At 46.0% G+C, this 20,590-nt stretch overlaps 1 protein-coding gene across 2 annotated transcripts; it reads right to left on the minus strand.

Moving 5' to 3' along the window:
• Positions 1-4,241: 4,241 nt before the first annotated feature.
• Positions 4,242-18,124, minus strand: LOC130863767 (NAD(P)H dehydrogenase [quinone] 1-like). Of its 2 annotated transcripts, XM_057754044.1 has the most exons (7): positions 18,030-18,124; positions 13,710-13,874; positions 13,509-13,639; positions 9,254-9,367; positions 7,778-7,879; positions 5,080-5,402; positions 4,242-4,532 (listed from the first exon to the last, which is right to left on the minus strand). In XM_057754044.1, exons 1-6 carry the CDS (start codon positions 18,034-18,036, stop codon positions 5,097-5,099), a joined length of 825 nt encoding a protein of 274 aa, XP_057610027.1. In that variant the 5' UTR covers positions 18,037-18,124; the 3' UTR covers positions 4,242-4,532; positions 5,080-5,096. The 2 variants fall into 2 exon arrangements, with proteins under 2 accessions (XP_057610027.1, XP_057610028.1); XM_057754045.1 differs by lacking the exon at positions 7,778-7,879.
• Between the last annotated feature and the right edge of the window lie 2,466 nt (positions 18,125-20,590).

Genomic DNA, 20,590 nt, shown 5'->3' on the forward strand with positions numbered 1-20,590 from the left:
TTGTCTAATATATATTTAATATAAATTTATATAAATATATATTTAATATAAATTAATATCAATGTTTATTTATGTGATGCAAGAGATCAAACTTGGACCTTTGTGTCCTGTTGGACAAGTGTTATACCAATGAGGGGTATCTCCAAGCACTAAAACTTTTTTCCTAATCCTGAAGGCAATTTGTAAGGTTTAAATATCTATTATCTTCGGACAGGTATAATGGCTTGCGCCTGTAATCTTGACACTTGGGAGGCTGAAGCAGCAGAATCATGTGTTAAAGGCTAACCTGGGCTACAATGAGGGCCCTTATCTTTTTTTTAATTTAAAAATTTTTTAATTTTGCCCCAGGTACCCCTCCCTCCCCTTCTCCCTTTTCCCACCCCACACCTCCCATTCCACATCCACTCCTCAGAGGGGTAAGGCCTCCCATGGTGAGGCAGCAAAGTCTGGTATACCAAGTTGAGGCAGTCAGTCTACCAGTGATGTCACCTAACGCCTGGTGGGAAGGACACAGCACTATTGTTGTGCTACCGTTAAACTAAGAAGCACAGCACAGGAAGTTACACATGCTTTTATCACACAGCCTAGCAGCCACTCACACCACAAATCGGACAGAAATGAAAACCTAAATCTTGTCAAGAACCTATGTGTAGGCTGGAGAGACAGCACAGCAGTTAACACCCCTTGCTGCTCTTGCATAGAACCCTGGTTCACTTCCTAGCACCCATATAGTGATTCACAGCCATCTGTAATTCCAGTTCCAGGGCATCCACTGCCCTCGTCCAGCCTCCGTTTGCACCAACCACACATAAAGAGGAATGAATCAATTTTTTTTTTTAAAAATTAAGCTACACATAAGTATTCATAAGTTTTATTTGTAATTGTTCCCAAACTAGAAACAATCCATTTATCCTCCAGTGGGAAATGGACAGCCGTAGTACATCCTTCTAATGAACTACAACCCATAAGGGGCTGGAGAGATAGTTCAGGGGTTTAGAGTTAAACACTGACTGTTCTTCCAGAGTATCTGGTTCAGTTTCCAGCATGGCAGCTCACAGTTCCAGGGATCCAATGCCCTCTCTGGTTCTGCAGGATCCTACCTGTTTGTGGGCACATGAGCTCATACAACCGCACACATACACATAAAATAAAAGATAAGTAATTCTTAAAAAAAAAGAGAGAGAGAGAATACAAAAACAGCTCAGTAACAAAAAAGAAACAAGCTGTTGATGTCCTCAATATTCTGTATGCCACATAAACTCTCTCTTAAAAATGATAAAATTATAGTGATATGGTTCTTGCTATGAGCTGAGGCTGGGGAGCAGCTGTGACTTCAAGAAGAATCTTTGCTGAGGTAGTTCTGTGCTGTGACTGTAGCAGGGCTCATGAAATGAAACTCTGTACAAGGAATGAAACTTCATAGTGCTGGATACCAAGAAAACAGCATGCATATAAAAACTAATGGCGTTTAAAAGATGCTGTCGGCTTCTTGTTTCACAGTGTGCTGTTTCCAGTTATGTGGGGTGTTATCATTGGAGGAAGCTAGCTGAAGAGATACAAGAGCTTGGACTTAAATAATTCCAAATAGGATTTTGTTTTTGTTTGTTTGTTTGAAGAACTTAGGTCAAATTAGCCTGTACTCTGCAGAAGTTTCAAGGTCTCAAAAGACTTACCGGTACCACTTTTCTTTTTCCTGTTAAGGACATTTGGTGAAAATTTCTATAAGTTCCCCATGTTAGATAGCCTAGTAACATTAGTTACTCTCGCTAAGAATATTGTGGCTGTGTAGAATATTTCTGGACCAGAGAGATGGCTCAACAGGTAAGGGCATTAGCTGCCAAACCTAACGACCTCAGTCTGACCCCTGAAACCCACAGGGTGGGAGGAGAAAACCAATCCCCACAGACTGTCCTCTGACTACCACAAGCCCACTGTGGGCCACAAGCATGTACACAGATAAATAATAAAAACAGCCGGGCGGTGGTGGCGCACACCTTTAATCCCAGCACTTGGGAGGCAGAGGCAGGCGGATCTCTGTGAGTTCGAGACCAGCCTGGTCTATAAGAGCTAGTTCCAGGACAGGCTCCAAAAACCACAGACAAAAAAACAAAAAATAAAATAAAATAAAAACAATAAAAATAAATAAAAATAATAAAAACAAGAATGTACCTGTTTCCTAGGAAATGCACAGCAATAGGTAGACATTAAGGCCTATCTGTCTGCAACACACCCTCACAGATTTTTGGGGGGGACAAAAAAATATTGAGAAAGTGTAATGAAAAATTTAGCACGTGGGCTCCATTCTTTCTTCTTCATACTTCCTGGTTGTTAATTCCATTCTCTCTCCACCTCTCTCCATTCATTCTTCATCTTCCTTTGTTACAGGGCACTGAGTATCAAATGTCTATGGAATGTGTCCAGAGCAGAGAAGAAGCTGACACTGCAAGCCCAGCTGTGTGCATGCCAGGCGCTGTGATTCCAGAGCCAGCGGAAAGTGTTGGCTTTGTTGCCCTCTGAAAACATCTGCTCAGGCAGCTTCTCTTCATTTTCAGAACACAGAGGAGATAGTCCAATTCTTATTATTAGGATTATTTATTGTCAGATTGGTCTTAAACAGCTCTATTTCATTTAAAATAAGCAGTACGTTGATACGGTTCAGCCCATTGGGTTTATATTCTTAATTGTAAAACTATTTTTTTGAGGAAAGTCTTTTGACCCTTTTAAGACATCTGCCTAAAATAAAAGGAATCCACAAAAAGTAATTACCTTAGCTCTCCCAGGACTCAATGACTTCTTCATAACTTTTTTTCTGGCACTAAGTTTTCCAAGACCAATTAACTAGAGTTCTGAGAGAAAAGAAATATAATAAACTACTTTGCCATATTTAATGAGGAAAAAAGAGAAATCAACATTATTCCCAAATCCTACAAAACCTATGTTTTAATGACTGCTCTTCACCCAGCTAACTAGGACCAGAGAAGATGCTAGAAGTGGTGCTTTCATAATATTTAACGCACACACTTGTGTGCATGGAATCAGCCCTTGTTGAATTAACTGGACCACAGCCTGTAAACCATTCTAATAAATCCCCTTTATCTATCTAGATTCATCTTTTAGGTTCTGTTCCTGCAGAGAACCCTGAGTATATCAACCTGATGCCTGTACCACTGATACCAGTGAAGTGGGTTTACTGTTAAAATGAATTCAAAGCATCCAGCACTAAGTTAGGCCTGTAGATTTTTCTGGTCACCTAGCTTTCCATGTTTTCTTGCCATTTGCCACAAGAGGGTGCACGAATGAAATCTCCTTGAATTGCACCCACAGTGGAAAGAGATGCACCTAAAGATTGGTATGTTTCCCAAGAGGGTCTCAAACTCACTATGTAGCTAAGGATGACCTTAGGTTTCTGACCCTCAGCCTCAGTCTCCTGAATGCTGGGATGATAGTCATAACACCATCAACATGACTGCATGCATTTCAAGAATTTAAATTGCGGGTGGGGTGGAGCTAGGGAAATGGCTCAACATTTAAGAGCCCTTGCTGTTCTAGGAGAGGGCCCAAATGGAGTTCAATTCTGAGCACCTACATCAGGGTTTACAACCAGATGCCTGTGACTCCAGGAGTTGTGACTCCATCTTCTAGTCTTCATAGGCATGCACACTTGTGTGCATATACACCTAAATAAAAAGTAATTTTATGCCAACATGAGGAACTGAGAATGTAGTTCAAGGGAAGAATGCTTGCTTCACATTTGTGAGAAGACTATTCTTAGCTACTACAACAATTCATACACACACACACATACACAGTGTTAAAATTATTTGCCATAAATAATAAGACTTTCAACTTTATCCCAACAGTCATGAGATCCAAATATTTTCTTAAAATGAGTGTGATCATAAGGATGGAGAGATCCTTTAGAAGGTAAAGAGCACTTTCTGCTCTTGGGAGAACCTGAGTTTGGTTTCCAGCACCCACTTCCCATGGCTCACAACCACCTGAACCTCCAACTCTGGGTGATTGAAGGCCCACTTGTGGCCTCTGTGGACAGTTGTACTGACATGTCCACAAACCCTCAGGCACACTCACATATACACACAAGTAAAAATAAAACACCTTTAAAAATGAATGTCATATTGATTTCACAATATTATAGAAAAACCCTTAAGACATTTGTATAGATCAAACTTTTATTTTGGTGGAAGGCTATAATTTTTTGTTTTGTTTTGGCATTTAGGACTTATTTAATGTGTATTGATGCTTTATTTGCATGTATGTCTGTGCACTGTGTACATTTGGTGCCTGCAGAAGCCAGGAGGGGGCACTGGATCCTTGGAACTGGAGACAGAAACAGCTCTTAGCTTCTATGTAGGTGTGAACCAGCTCAAAGCTGAACCCAGGTCCTGGGCAAGAGCAGCAAGTGCTCTTAACTGCCAGCAGAGCCATCTCTTCGGCTCAGTAGTGGGCTGTTGTTTTCAGTATCGAAGAGCGTAAAGGCATCCACCACCATGTCCTTGTGTGTTCATTTATTTCTGAAAAAGAAAAAGAGTTGGAAAAATGAGACAGACATGTTTTAGTATTCCTTTCCTAGGACCTGTGTGTGCTGTGTACAAGACAGAGACTAGCTGGAGAGAAAGCCCTGGAAGGCACGTCAGCCACTGCATGGTAACTGAAACCAGGATGCATTGTAAACAGACCTTAGCTTACTGACCACTAAGCAAGTAGGTCTCTCAGCCTTTGTTTTCTTTGAGCAATTCCCCTCTGCCCTAAACCACAGAGAGGTAATTAAAAGAAACCAATCCCTGGAGAGTTGGATGCCCTATAGCCAGGGCTAGCCCTAAGAAAGGGTTTACATTGTGTAGATGACCTAGAGGAATATCTTCCAGCTTCCATAGCCCCCACTCCCATATACCAAGCGACCTCATCTGATTTTGGTCATAGTGCAATATGGTCATCCACTCAACGACCGAACTATCCAAGAACGTATGAAGTGAATCTACTTTGTTATCTATCCTTGTGGAATAAAGGGAAAAACAAGAGGTCAGACAAGTTGGAAAAAAATAACTAGTTTTAACTTACATGTTAGAAAAACAATCTTATTTTCTAGCTTTGGTCTGGTCGTCAGCTGGAATGGATTTGCCCAAGTGATGGCCCACAGAAAGGCCAATTTTGTTCTTTTTCTGCTCCTCTTGAACCTCTTTTTTCAGTACGAATCCTGCCTGGAAGTTGAGGTCAAACATGCTGCTCGGAGTGAAATAGAGTGGCTTCTCATCCCAGATAGTCTCCAGGCGCTTCTTCCACCCTTCCAGGATCTGCTTCCGGGTATCTGGTGGGGTATGGCTAATGCTGTACACCACCTGTGGTTCCAAGACCTGGAAGCCACAGAAATGCAGAATGCCACTCTGCAAGACACAGAACACAGAGTTAAGTCTCAGTAGCAGTCTGGCAGGTTGTACTATAAACAGGCATCAGAAGTTATCTGGGGACAGGAGAGATGGCTCAGTGGTTATCAGGGCTTCCTGTTCATCCAGAGGACCTGGGTTCAATTCCTAGCACACATAATAGCTCACAACTGTCTGTAACTTCAACATCTGACACCCTCATCCAGACATACATGCAGGCAGAACACCATTGCACAGAAAATAAATTATTAAAAAAAAAAAGAAGAAGTTGGTCTGGGGCTGAGAGCTGGATTAACCATTAAGATTTGCTACTCTCTCAGAGAACTCAGACGTGGTTCTCAGCGCCCATGTGGAGTGACTCACAACTACCTGTCACTCCAGCTCTGAGGGACTGGATGACCTTTTCTAATCTGTTTGAGCACCTACATAAATGTAGCATAGCACACATAGAGTAATAAAATAATAAGTGGAAAACTTTAAGTAAATAAACAAAACCACCTGGGAGCTGGAAAGAGGGCTTGGTGGTTAAGAGCACTGACTGCTCTTCCAGAAGACCTGGGTTGGGTTGCCAGCACCCACATGATGTCAACACCTGTTCCAGGAGATCCAATGTCCTTCCCTGACCTCCACTGACACTGCATACAAACGGTACAGAGATACACGCAGGCAAACTCATGAAGTAAAAAAGTATTAAAAATTATTTTTGGTTTTTGAGACAGGGTTTCTCTGTGTAGCCCTGACTGTCATGAAACTCGCTATACAGACCAGGCTGCCCTTTAACTCGCAGAGATCTGCCTGCCTCTGCCTCCCAAGTGCTGGGATTAAAGGCATGCACCACCACCACTTGGCTAAAGCTTTAAAAATCTTTCAAAAGCATGATCTGGGGCTGGAGAGATGGTTCAGAGGTTAAGAGCACTGCCTGCTCTTCCAGAGGTCTTGAGTTCAATTCCCAGCAACCACATGGTGGCTCACAACCATCTGTAATGAGATCTGGTGCCCTCTTCTGGCCTGTAGGGATACATGCAGGGAGAATGCTATACATATAATTAAAAAGAGAGAGTGTGTGTGTGATCTGGGCTTGCCAATAAGAGAGTCCAGTCAGACCTGAAGTGCCCTGGGGAACTGTCACACTTCCTTCTCTTACCTCTGCCCTCCCTCCCTTTCTGTCACCTCATTTAGCCTCCTTGGTGGAGCTTTTCTTTGAATGAATAATTCTTGAAACTCTGCCAACCTGGATCCTCTGCCAAAGAGCCGGAAGTTCTGTTACATTAGGGAGAGTGCTTGTCCCTTGGCAGTGGCTCAGGCCAGGGCATGTTGATGTTTATTTTTCTGCAGCTTGACATGGTGAGCTTAGTCTTTACACCACACACCTCACTCACTGTCTTCTCCAATCCCCTTCCCCAAAGCCCACCTCCAGAGCAAGCTGAATGAACTCAGTTCTTAACTTGTTCTGGGGAGCCAGATGTGCTGGTCCATGCCTTAAACCCAGCACCAAACACGCTGAGGCAGGAGAACTGCCACAAGTTCAAGTCACCCTGGGCTTACATAATGAGACTCCCCTTTTTACAATTATTATTTTATTTTATGTGCATTGGTGTTTGCCTGCATGCATGTCTGTGAGGGTATTGGATCCCCTGGAAGTGGAACTGCAGACAGTTGTGAGCTGCTATGTGGGTACTGAGAATTGAACCCAAGTCGACTGAAAGAGCGACCATTGCTCTAAACTGCTGAGCCATCTCTCCAGCCCACAACACACCACACTGCACCACCACCCTCGTAGAAAAAGGTGGGGCTGGGTAGATGGCTCAGTGAGTAGAGTCACCAGCCTTGCAAGCCTGAGGGAGTGAGTTAGAACCCAGAGCCCATGTGAAAAAGAGAAGGCAGTATCATGAATCCCGCATGCTCAGTCAAGATGGAAGACAGGGACATGAGAACTGCTCAGAGCTCCTTGGTCGGCTAGTCTCCACTGTACAGTACCACGACAGAAACAAGGGAACCCCAGCTGTCTTCCCAAAGTTGTTTTTTGATTCACAAATACACACACACACACACACACACACGCACTCACGCACACCACCCCCCTTTTTTTTAATTAAGGAAAACCAAAATGTTCTGGAGCTGCAGATATAATTCCAGGAAGACTGGGGAGCCCAAGGTTTTGGCTCCACACGCTGAGGGCCAGGTGCACTTTGGTTTGACCATGTGCCCCAGTGGCCTGGGTCACAAGCTCCTGAAAGAAGCCTGGATGCAGCTGCATCATTGCCGGCCTGTCCTCCTCACACTTCCGGTCAGTTTTCAGAGACTGCCTGGAGGTTTAGACTCTGAGGAAACCTCAGCTAACTAACTCTCCTGGAAGTTCACCCACAACAAGGTACCTGAAGTGGCCAGAGGGTGATGTTTATGTCCCCGTGGACGCCATTAACAGAGTACATGGAGTCGTTACTCCCAGTGGTGAAGGAAAGCAAGGCCTTCTTATTCTGAAAGAGAAAACAGGTGTCATCTCCTCCTCTCCTGGGACCCAGTGAGTTAATGAACGGGGCCCCAGGGAGAGGAGCGATTGAGTCCACCCTAGGGGTGCTATAATTTCAGCTCCTCTGCAGCTTCGGCCTGACTCTGCACATGTTCCAATTGTGGCTGTGACCGGCATGTGGCTGTGGCCAGCCATGACTGCAGCACAAATCACACTCACTTCAAACATTAGGAGATGACCCGCCATGGCAGATAACCCAGCATGGTGGCACATGGCCTTAATCCCAGCACTAGGGAGCCACAGGCAGGAGGATCTGAGATACTGAGGTCAGCCTGTTACAGAGTGAGTTCCAGCACAGCCAGGGAAACACAGAAAAACAAAACAAAATAACAAAAATATTGATGCTACACGTCTTTAATCCAGATCTCAGGAGGCAGAGGCAGGTGGGTCTCTGTGAGTTCCAAGCCAACCTGATCTGCAAAGTGAGACCCTGTGTCAGTTTAAATTAAAAAAAAAAAAGTCACAAGATCTTTCTTGCCACTGTTTGGCCTCCAAACAACAAAAGTTTTTTTTTTTTTGGTTTTGGTTTTGTTTTTGTTGCAGGATCTCAAGTATCCCAGACTGCCCTAAAACTCTGTTTATAGCTGAGGACGACCTTGAACTCATGATCTTCCTGCCTCTACTTCCCAAACGGGATTTTAGGTGTCTGGCACCAATGTCAGCAAAATTTTCATTTTATTTTTCCTATGGAAAATCTCAAACATGAAGAGAAAAATAGCACAGCAAGTGTCCACCAGACATCTTAAAGTCTAGTTCTTCTGTCCTTCACCACTCAGTAATCCCCACCACACTCACTTTTTCGTTTTCTCTGGAAGACTCTAAAACACAGTCCAAGGGCTGGTGAGGTAGCCTAGCTGGGGAAGGTGCTTGTCACCAAGACTGACAACCCGATCTTGTACCCTAGTCTGCACGTTGACCTCCACATACACAGTGGGTCACGTGTGTACCCCTTCCACATAAACAAACAAACTAGGGGATTGGAGAGGTGGTTTGGGGGTTAAGAGCACTTGCTGCTCTCCAGTCGACCCAGGTTCAATTCCCAGCACCCACATGGTGGCTCACAACTGCCTTGTAACTCCAGTTACAGGGGATCTGATGCCCTTTTCTGGACTCCTTGGCTGCTGTAAACATGTGGTACAAAGACATACAAGCAGGCAAAACACCTATACATGATATAATAAATAACAAAGTCTAAATAAAAATCAAATCCAAAACATGTTGATTTTTTATTTATAAGAGCTGTGCAATACTCCCTGGTCTTAGAGTCCAGCTGTGCTCTCAGGGCAGCGTCTACCCAGGAAATGCCCAATGGTTCACCTACCCGGAAAGGACCGTGATCATACATGGTGGCATATGTATAGGCGAATTCCCGCACGAACACTCGCTCAAACCAGCCTTTCATAATGGCGGGCACTCCAAACCAATACAGAGGGAACTGTGGAAAAGAAGACACCTAATGTCAGCTCTGGTCACTCCCCTGCTGTCCCTTCCTCCCATGGCCAGGAAGAGCTCAGGTGCTCAGCAACTGTCCACAGAGTCCCCATAGAGCACCTTCACCCTTGTGAGTCCCTCAGGGAAAGTTAGCACATTTAGCAAAAACGGGGATAACCAGGGGAAGTGCCTTGCTCCCTTAGTATAAACTATTTGGTGAGGCTGGGCTGCAGGATTGCTGAATGCCAAGAGTTTGAGGACAACTTGAGTAGCATAACACACACACAGAGAGAGAGAGAAAGAGAGAGAGAGAGAAAGAGAGAGAGAGAGAGAGAGCTCCCCAACAGACACACAGATACACACACTAAAGCTGGATGTGGTAGCGAGCATATGCTATCCTAAAACTCAGGAGGCTAAGTCAAGATATTGAGGATTTAGGGCCAGCATGGGCTACATACCTAGACCATCTCAAAAAAACAAGAAAAGAAGAAATATAACAGGGCATGGCGGCAAATAGACACAATCCCAGCAACTCAGGAGGCTGAGGCTGAAAGATTGTGAGTTCAAGTCCAGCCCAGGCAGCATAGTGGTACTCAAATATAGTCCCAGCACTCAGGAGGTACAGGCAGGTTGATCTCTGTGAGTTTGAGGCTAGCTTGGTCAACATATCGAGTTCTAAGTCAGCCATGACTGTATAGGGAGACCCAATCTCAGAAACAAAACAAACAAACACAAAAAAAAAACAAAAAATAAAATCCAAAAATTAAAACAACAACAAAAAAATCAAAATAAAAGAAACCCAGGGCTAGAGAGAGAGTTTCCATATTAATAGAACATTCTTCGCTAGACAGTGGTGGCACACACCTTCAATCCCAGCACTCGGGAGGCAGAGACAAGTGGATCTCTGTGAGTTCAAAGGCCAGCCTGGTCTACAGAGTGTATTCCAAGACAGCCAGCAGTACATAGAGTAACTCTGTGTCGGAAAAAAAAAGCACATGCTTCTCTTCCAGATGAGCCAGCCTCAATTCCAGCCCACATTGTTAAGTGGCTCAGAAGTCTAGCTGCAAGGGATCCAACACCCACTTCTGGACTCCACAGGCACCTGCACCTCCATACACATGTTCACTCACAGGCACACAGCCTACATGATTTTTTAAAAAAAAATTATTTTCCTGATATGGTGGACCACACCTTTGAGACCAGCACTCTGTGAATTCCACAACAGCTTGTTCAATATAATGACTCAAAGCCATAGCTACACAGAGAGACACTGTCTCGAAACAAAAAACTAAAGAAAAATATATGGTAGTAACTAACTCAATAAGAAAAGAGAAAATTCTATCCTGGATCTTGACTCTCTTTTTTTCCTCCTAAAAGCTACAACCATTGGCTGGGTGTGAACAAAGTCACATGCAAATAAGATCCGTTTCCATGGAATCCAACTGGTAGCAAAGGCCAAGTAGCAAGGACTGCAGGCGAGTTTGCCTCCGTGAGCAATGACTGAATATTTTCCCAAGAGCTTGTATTAGCAGACATCTTCCCAAGACGAGCCTCACACAAGCCCACAGACCTATAACCCCATCATCTAAAACAAACAAAGTCACTCAGAGTGTAGGACACTGGTCACTGTGACTAAGGTGTATCAGGGGCCCCTGAGAAAGTCTTATCTGGGGTACTGTTCAATGGCAGAGCAAACAAGTTTGCCTTGCAAACAAGTCTGAGGCCCTGTTAACCATTCCCACGCCCCAAAACTGCATCTTATCTGCCCTCTGGTCCCAGTAAAAGCTGAGGAGACTCTGCTCATGTCTTCACTCTCCTCAAAATATGGTTCAAAACTCATGAACACATCCAGGAAAGAAAGCCAGGACAGAGGAAAAATTTGTAGGTCTTGGAGACACGGCTCAGTGGGTAAAGAGCTGTCTCACAGGCACAAGTGCCTGAGTTCGGTTCCCGAGCACCCCTGTGAAAAGCTGGTGTGGTCTCCCATGCTTCTAATCCCAACAACTGGGAGGTGGGGAGGTGTAGACAGGTGGAAACTGGGGCTCTCTGGCCAGCCAGCCTCACTGCAGGTGAGCTCCAGGCCAATGAAAGATCCTGTCCCAAAAGAGATGACTGTTATTCCATCTTCTGGCCTACACAACTCCAAACTCCCCCCACCCCCGCACACAAATCAAAAACCAAAAAAATTTAAGAACTAAATAGCTTTCTCCAATACTCAAAAGGTTCTTGACCTACAGAAAAGGACTAGAAGTCAGAGGTCAGGAATGCTATTTGGTTATTATTATTATTATTATTATTTTGTTTTTTCAAGAAAGGGTTTCTCTGTGTAATAGCACTGGCTGTCCTGGAACTCACTTTGTAGAGCTGTCTGGCCTTGAACTCCTAAGTGCTGGTATTAAAGGTGTGGGCCACCACTGCCCAGCTGTGATTTGTTTTTAAAGACATAGTCTCTTAAACTGAGCATGGTGACACACATTAGATCCCAGCACTCCGGAGGTGGAAGCAGCTAGATCGTTGAGTTCGAGGGCAGCCTGGTGTACAGAGAGATTTCCAGGGCAGCCAGGACTACACATGGAAACCTTGTCACAAAAACAACAACAGCCGGGCGATGGTGGCGCACGTCTTTAATCCCAGCACTTGGAAGGCAGAGACAGGCGGATCTCTGTGAGTTCGAGACCAGCCTGGTCTACAAGAGCTAGTTCCAGGACAGGCTCCAAAACCACAGAGAAACCCTGTCTCGAAAAACCAAAAAACAAAACAAAACAAAACAAAAAAAAACCAACAATAAAAAACAAAGAAAGAAAAAGACATAGTCTCACATAGACCAGGCTAGCTCTGAACTTGCTATGTATGTAGCTAAGGCTAACCTGCGTTCACTTCTGCAGTGTTAGGATTACTGCTGTGTGCTACCATACTGGCTTGGAGGTCAATTTCCTAACTGGAGTGAGAAACAGGACTGAAGCTGGGTCCATGGTGCTCACATTTTCCTGCGATGCGCTAGCAGCAGCGCCTGACTTGCTGTCAAGTCTTTCACAGAACTACAGACTGTGAAGAGACTCACACGTTGGTGGAAGACAAAGCTGGGGCTCACACAAATGCCTTCTAAGTCTAAAACATGGTGACTCAGAGACAAGAACCGGAAGCCACTCCTGTTGCTCCCCTTGGCCGCACTACAGTAAGATGGAGCAGCTGTCCCGTGTGGCTCAGTGCTAGAGTACCAGCCTAGTATGCAGGAAGCCTTCCCTGGGCTTGATCTTTAGCACCACATAAACGGGATGCTACACGCCTGTAACTCCAACATGGGGTGGGTTGGGGTAGAGGCGGGGCATCAGGCACACATAATCCTCATAATCATCTGCTGGTGGTACTCTGGTGTCAAGGAGAACAAACCCCCAGCAGGGAAGGCGTGCTGCGTGCTGCAGGGACGCTGCACATGCGCAGAAGTCACTATCACGCCCAAACTGTCTGGGATACAAAAGGAGCAAAAGTACAAACTTTAAGAGATCAGACAGGGAGAGTCCACTAACCAGGCACACTGGGAGAAAAGCTGGGGGCTTCTGTGTCATCCTCGGGGCCCTGTTCCTACATGAACATGTAATTAACTCCAGTGCTCAGCAGAGTTCCGGGCCACCTTGGGCTCTGCTGCCAGACCTTGTCTCAGAAGACTGCCAGAGTTAGGCATGTCGGCACATCTATACGCCCAGCGCTCAGGAGGCAGAGGCAGGAGGTTCACTGAAAGTTTGAAGCCAGCCTGCTCTACATAGTGAGTTCCAAACAAGCCAGGGCGTCATAGCAATACTGTGTCTCCAAAAACCAAAGTTAGGATTGGTCAGCAGATAAAGTCACTAGCCACCAAGCTTGATGACTTGAATTTGATCCCCAGGACTGCATTGTGGAAGGAGAGAACCAACTCCTGAAAGTCGTCCTCCAGGCACAAACGGCAAGTGTGCGCGCACACACACACACACAAACATGTAAATTACACAAAGCACAGGAAGCTAAGCTGGGTACTATTTGTGAACCTATGCAGTGTCACCCCCGACTGACATCGTTAATTCAGAGAGAACACAGAGAGTGACAGGTCCAGGGAAATAAGGACAAACACCCTAGACATCGCTTCCTTATGATCTCTGCCCTCGCCATACCTGAAATATCAAGAGGTCCGCAGCTTCCAGCTTTTTCTGTTCAGCCACTATGTCTGGGCTCAGGCGGCCTTCTTTATGGGCTAGAGCTGTCTCAAAAGCGTACTGAAAGTTTTGGGGATCCTTCAGCTTACCTGTCAGGAGGAAAGAGAGGTTAAGGCTGAGCCATAGGGTCCATGGTCAGTGGAGAGAGACAATTCTTACCTGTGACATCCTTTCTGGAAGCAACGGGGTTAAAGTTCATAGCATAGAGGTCAGATTCAGCCACCTCCCATCCTTTCTTCTTCAGAACATTTACAGCAGCCTCCTTCATGGCATAGTTGAATGAAGTCTTCTCCTCATGGGCCAATATAATCAGGGCTCTTCTCACTATTTAGAAACAACAAAGTGAGATGTGGAAGGGAGATTCAAACAGGCTGAATGAGTCTCTCATCTAAAGTCCTTGGGACCAGACATGTTTCCACCTTGGTTTCTTAGCTTAGGGAATAGTGGCTAAGATTATCAATTAAACAGCTCTAATCTGAACATCTGAAGTTCAGCAGGCTGGTGAGAGGGTTCAGCAGGTGGCGGTGCTTTCTGTCATGCCTGATGACCTAAGACCAATCCCCGGGACCCAGATAGCAAAAAGAGAGAACCAGCCTCTGAGGTTATCCTCACCTTTATATGGAGTTTGTACACACACATGCACACACACATACTCCCCGTAAAAATGATTTATTCATTTTTAAAAATCTAAAGTCCAGAGCCAAAAAGTGTTGGTGCACACTTTTCATCCTAGCACTCAGGAGTCAGAGATAGTTTGATTTCTGTAAATCTGAGGCCAACCTGATCTACAGAGTGAGTTCCAGGACAGGTTCCAAAGCTACAGAGAAACCCTGTCTTGAAAAAAAAAAAAAAAACTATATAGACATATATATATATATGAAGGCTTTTTGGTTCACAGCATTAGAGGCACTAGAGGGAGGAGGCTGCACCTGCAGAGGGTCTTCTTGCTGGGGGGAACTCTGGGGAGTCCTAAGACAGTGCTGGGTAACATAACAAGAGGGACAGATTCAAGACAGAGCCACACTGCTTCTTACAACACTCCCCACTCTAAAGCAATCTCTCCACACACTAATGCACAGATCTAGGAAGGGCTTAGATCATTTCTGAGGACAGAGTTGCTGTAACCCAAACACTACTCACCCCTGGAAGGGAGGGACTCAGGTAGCCCAGGCTAGCTTCAAATGCACTGTATAATACAGGATGACCTTGAACCCCTGATCCTCCTACCTCTACATCCTAAATTCTGGGACCTCCATGTCTGCCCCCAATCACCTCGCTAATGCTCCATTTAGTTCTTATAATATCTCACCATAGTGATCAGATTCCATTGTCTGATGTGTGTGTTTATTCATATGTGTGACACACATGTGTCTGCGTGTACATATGGAGGCTAGAGGATGACGTTGGGTGTCATTCCTCAGGCACCTTTATCCTGTTTGAAACACGGTCTCTCACTAAGCACGAAAGTTACCAGGTAGACCGGGCTAGGTGCCAGCGAGTCTAAGGGACTTTCTTGACTCTGTTTTCCAGCCCTGAGATGATAAGCATGTGCTCCTTTCACCCTGGCCGTTTTTTGAAAACCCCAGGTCTAGGGATCTGAACTTGGGTCCTTCTGCTTGAAGGGCGAGCACTTCATTGGCTGAGCCACTGAAATGGTAACCTCTAGGGTATTTAGAGACCTAAATGTCTGTTTGTTTGTTTTGCAGCTAAGTTCTGAAACACATCAGCAACTTCTGTTTTGTGACTCATGCTGGCACACACCTCTAATGCTCAGCATCTACTTTCTGTCAGGTCCTACGACTGAACTTGGAGCCTCATACCCTCTACGACTGAGCCAGCCTCGCAACCCCGCACAGTTTTGCCAATGCCGCTGGTTCCTGCCTCTGGCACACTGCCAAGGAACAGATGGGTTCACTGTTCTTTGAACCCCAACCCCGGAGACTCTTTCCCCTCCCCCTGCACCTGTGTTTGATTTCCACTCCATTCACCCCCTGAAATGTCATCAGATACCAACCTCTCGGATGTGCCACAGTTAACTGCACATCTATGAGGGACTGCAGGGGCTAAGGACTGGGGATACATTGCTGTGCAACATAAACTTTATAAAAAGTAATTTTTGGCCAGCACTTGGGAGGTATAAGCAGAACTCTGTGAGTTCGAGGCCAGCCTGGTTGATATAGTGAGATCCAAGACAGCCAGAGCTATATAGGGAGACCCTGTCTCACGTGAATAAACAACAAACAAATATATAAATAAAATAATTTTAAATCACATTTAACTTTGTAATATATTGATTTTCTAGGTATGGATGTTGTGTTTGCATACACGCCTGTGCAGCACATACATGCTGGTGCCCTCAGAGGGACTGGGGCTACAAACAGTTTTGAACTCCCATGTGAGTGCTGGGGATCGAGCTCAGACCCTCTGCAGGAGCAGCTAGTGCACTTAACCAATGAGTCTCCTCTCCAGACCCTTAGGGTTGGTTTGTTTGTTTGTGTATTTGCTTGTTTTCTAGACAAGGTCTCTGTCTTAAAATGTAGTGGTGTCTGCCCTGGGGCTTGTTATGTACACCTCAAACTTGTAAAGATTTGTTTGCCTCACCTCTAACTCCTAAATTAGAGAGAGAGAGAGAGAGAGAGAGAGAGAGAGAGAGAGAGAGAGAGAGAGAGAGAGAGAGAATATGAATATTGGACAGAACTTGCAGGAGATGGTTCTCTTTCCATGTGAGTCTCAGAGATGAAACACAGGTCATCAAGCCCAGTGGCAGGTACCTTTATCCAATGAGCCATCTTGCCAAACCTGACTCTAAATGTTAGCCATTGTCATCATTTTACTGTTTCATTTTTAGTTTTGTTAATCTCCTTTAACTTATAAATTAAATTTAGTCAGGCATGGTGGCACACAGCTGTAATCCCAGCACTGGAGAGAGAGGTAGGAGGATCAGGAAGGTAAGATCGGCCTAGACCAAATTAGTTAGAATCCAGTCTGGCCAAAATGAACAAGTGGATGAACGAATAAACCAACATTAAACTGAATCGCAGGCAGGGGTATAAGAGAAATGAAATGTGCATGGTCTCTGTCTGTCTGCGGTGCCAATGCAGGGGTCTTACACATTTATTCCTCGTGCATAAATGGAGAACAGTGTAGAAAGAGAAACTAGCAGACACAGCCTTACCCGCTGCTGGCTCTCCCAGCAGTTCAGGGTAGAGCTTAGTGGACACTCCCATTTTCCTAGAAAGTACAATGGTACCATGCCAACCTCAGCACTGACCTCATCCCCTGCCAGCTTTTAGCAAGGGAAGATCGTGAGTGTATCTGTGGGGGCTGCAGTAGTTTTAGGGGGGAAGTTACTACAAAAAGGTAGACTTCTGCCCCGATTGTGGAAATGCTGCCTAAACCTTAGCACTGCCCAGACTCAGAGCCAGCCGCTGTGGGGAAGAGGCACTTAGTGCTGGCGGCTAGCTGCTCAAGCAAGCAGTAGATGCCAGTTAGGTTCTAGACAAGTGTGGTGGTGACCTCCAAGGACCTCTTCCCATACTTAGCCCCAGGAATGATAACAAAGTGGGGAGACTGTCACAAAGAGAGGCCAAATAGCAAATCAGATTTCCTCTTCCAGGGTCACAGTAGAAACCATCCAGGGCCAGGCAGGCTGGAGTTGGGTCCCAGTTCTACTACACTGCTTCCCAGCTCCAGTCCAACCCCATCTCCCCATCTTCTTGTTTTCTTCCAGAACTTGACAGTCCCCCCCCCCCTTTTCTTTTTGTCGTTTTTTAAGACGGAGCCTCTCTCTACTATGTAGCTCTGGCTGTCTTGGAACTCACTTTGTAGACCAGGCTGACCTCAAACTTGATGAGATCTGCCTGCCTCTGCCTCCCGAGTGCTGGAATCAAAGGTGTGTGCCAAGCCCAGCAAGAGTCTCTATAAATAGCCTCTGCGTTGTTAAATGTCAGCACTTATTTCCAAATGCTGGAATCCTCTCTGGCCTAGGCTGGGGGATGGGCACAGAGCTCAGGTGGTAGAGAGCTCACCTAGTATGCATCAAGTCCTGGTTCCAATTCGATACCCAGTGCCGTATAAAGCAGGCATGGCAGTGCACAGATACAATCCTGGCACTCAGGCAGTGGAAGCACGAGAACCCATATGTGGGCGCTCAGTGTAGAGTCACAGTTCATAGCCTTTGCTACGGAACAGTTTTATGGGCAGCTTGGGCTACAGGAGGACCTATCTCTAAATAGGCCAGCTCTGTTAAGGAAGGCACATTGAAGGGGCAATGCTCAAGTTGCCCTTGGGTGAGGATGAGCTGCAGAATAATCTGCATTTCTGGCTAGGAAACAAAAACTTCCCTTCCAGAGACCAGCCAAAGCCAAGGCTCATCCAGGATCCTAATCTCTTCCCTTTTCCTCTGTGAGCAAGGAACAAAACTCATAACCCCTGCATACTCCCCAGAATGACTCCGGCTGGAGTTGGTGCTGCACTCACCTGCCATGGTTCCAGATGTTGAGGGCGAATTATAGTACCAGATGCTGACTGGCTGAGCAGCTGGTTGCCAGGACGACTCTGCAGAGTTCTGAGAGATCCTGTGGGCTGCAGTCTGGGCTGAGCACTTGCTGGCTTTATGTCTTGCCTAATCAGCCCTGCCCACTGTGTGTGGCAGCCCTACCCACCATTTGGGGCAGCCCTACCCATCATATGATGTAGCCCTGCCCACAGTGTTGGACAGTCATCAAAGGCGGGGCTGGATTCCAAAGCCCAAAAGCGCTGGGCAGAGGTACCAAGTTACTGGATAAGAGAAGGCTGTAATAGGGCTCCTGCACATGGAAGTCAAAAGGGTTCCCTGGGACTTGGGGAGTGAGAGGGGATTTGAGGATATGGGTACATATGGGATAAATTTAACTGCCTTCTGCTGGAGACCTCCTGGGTACAAAATGTAAATTTCCGACAGGAATTACGGGAACTTCCTTGGACTTGCCGGCATATCCTGCCTACATGGATTAAAGGATTGATCTTTACTCAACCCTAAAAAGTAGCCTTTGTCAGCAAAGGGAAGGGTGGGGTTGGCAAAATCCTGGCTCAGATTTTGCCAAGTCACCGTGACTCTACACTGAGCGCCCACAGACTTTACACAAGTCACTGTGACTTTAGACTGAGCGCCCACAGACTTTACACAAGTCACCGTGACTCTGCCTCTGAGCACCAGAGACTTTACACAAGTCACCGTGACTCTACATTGAGCGCCCACAGACTTTACACAAGTCACCGTGACTCTACACTGAGCACCCACAGATTTACACAAGTCAAGTAAAGGGGCCGGAGAGATGACTCTGCTGTTTAGTGAACGGGCTGCTTTTTCAGAGGACCCTGTGGTTCCCAGCATCTCATGGGGCTGCCCACAAAGGACCCTTTGATTCCCATCACCTCATAGGGCTGCCCACAGAGGACCCTTTGGTTCCCAGCATCTCACAGGGCTGCCCACAACCAGTTATCACTCAACTCCAGGGAACCCAGCCATCTTCATCTGACCTCAGTCAGGGAGGTAGGATCTGTTAGGTCTCAAACCCTGTACATAACAGATTTGACCTCCTGTCTAACTGAGGTTCCTATTTAACAAATTAAAGCAGAGCTGGCCAGCATATTCTCCCAGCATCCGTCAGTCCTTACCTGTCACAGGGTATGGCTGGCATACACCACTCCCTGCCCTAAAGGCATCAGTCCAGGGGTTGCCTGCCTTTACCCCAAGCAAGCAGTTCTTCCCTATATAACCCAGACATTTGGGCTACACCTGTCATCTTTACTCTTTACCCTCCTGGTCTCTTGGTCTCCCTGATTTCCTGGTTCTCCCCTCCCATTTTCCTCAATGACCAGACTCAGGGTCCTGTTCACTCTGGACTCTCCCAGGTGTCTCTGCCTCTGGCTGTGCTCTCCCTTTTATCTACAATAAAGCTCCTTCTCCCCAATACCTAGGAGCAGCCATGTCTCCTTTTCTTTCTATTTTTCATTCAGGACCTGGAGTTGCAGTCATCCTCAGTGTTGAGGTCAGACTATGCTCTACGCTGTCACTCCATAGTGTACAAAACAGTGGTTCATCAGGCAGGGCCCTGCTTCATAGAATCCATTTTACCAGGACCTAGAAACTATTCCATCTGACCCACCCATCCATCCAGCACAGATTAGAAAAGAGTTAGTCTGGGAATAGAAAGGACACCTCCTTAGCTTTACTGGGGAGACTTACAACAGGGAGGATGATGTGGGATAGCAGGCAAGAAGGTCCTTGTGCTCACAGATAGGCACTAGGGGAACCAGGAATGCTAAACACACACTGTTGTCTCTAAAGGGAGAGATGGATAACCTGTTGTCTGCCCAGAAAGGCGGGAACGGATTGCTGAATAGCTGGAAACTTGGGCTATCTCTGTAGCCAAGACTACACCAGCTCCTCCCCAGACCCTCTCTCAAGCCTCCTTTCTCAGTTAATCTATAGAACCAATCTTTACGGAAGATGGCATTTGTGCTTAACACAGAGTTTTGATGTGGTCATGTCTTCAGCTTTGCTGTGCACATGAGATTGAGAGAATTATCACCAGGAAACTTCAACAAATTGTGCTGTGCTTAAAAATGCCTCAGTTAAACGACTTGGCATCAGACTTGAAGTCTGAACCACCATCGGATTGTTACTGTGCTGGCTGTGGTGTTTGCAGAGGCCCCACAACATGGGTGCATTAAATCATATCAGGGAATCCAGGCCCAAGGACTTACCAGACACTCCAGGTTGAGAAAAGGGCATAACTCTCTCACCTGGACTGCGTAAAGTGGTGTCCCCTAAGACTGCAATGGCAGGAGGTGGGGCATAGCTTGGGTGGTAGAGCCCTCGCCTAGCATGTGTGAGACCTTGGGATCAATTCCTAATAGTCCAGAACAGGCAAACCATAAAAAACAAACAAACAAACAAACACTGCGATGGCATGACTACACACCAGTCCATCATCTGATGTTGGTGTGCGTGGCGAGGGCAACGGAGGACTCCCCTGTTCTGCCCTGTCCCTCAC

This window comes from Chionomys nivalis, chromosome 21 (genome assembly GCF_950005125.1).
Source record: "Chionomys nivalis chromosome 21, mChiNiv1.1, whole genome shotgun sequence".
Classification (NCBI taxonomy): Eukaryota; Metazoa; Chordata; class Mammalia; order Rodentia; family Cricetidae; genus Chionomys; species Chionomys nivalis.

Coding starts and splice junctions, on each gene's coding strand:
- LOC130863767 (XM_057754044.1), bottom strand. Junction 13,640..13,709: donor TTCCAGAAAGGATGTCACAG/GTAAGAATTGTC, acceptor TCCTCCTGACAG/GTAAGCTGAAGGATCCCCAA. Junction 7,880..9,253: donor ATGATCACGGTCCTTTCCGG/GTAGGTGAACCA, acceptor TTTCTCTTTCAG/AATAAGAAGGCCTTGCTTTC.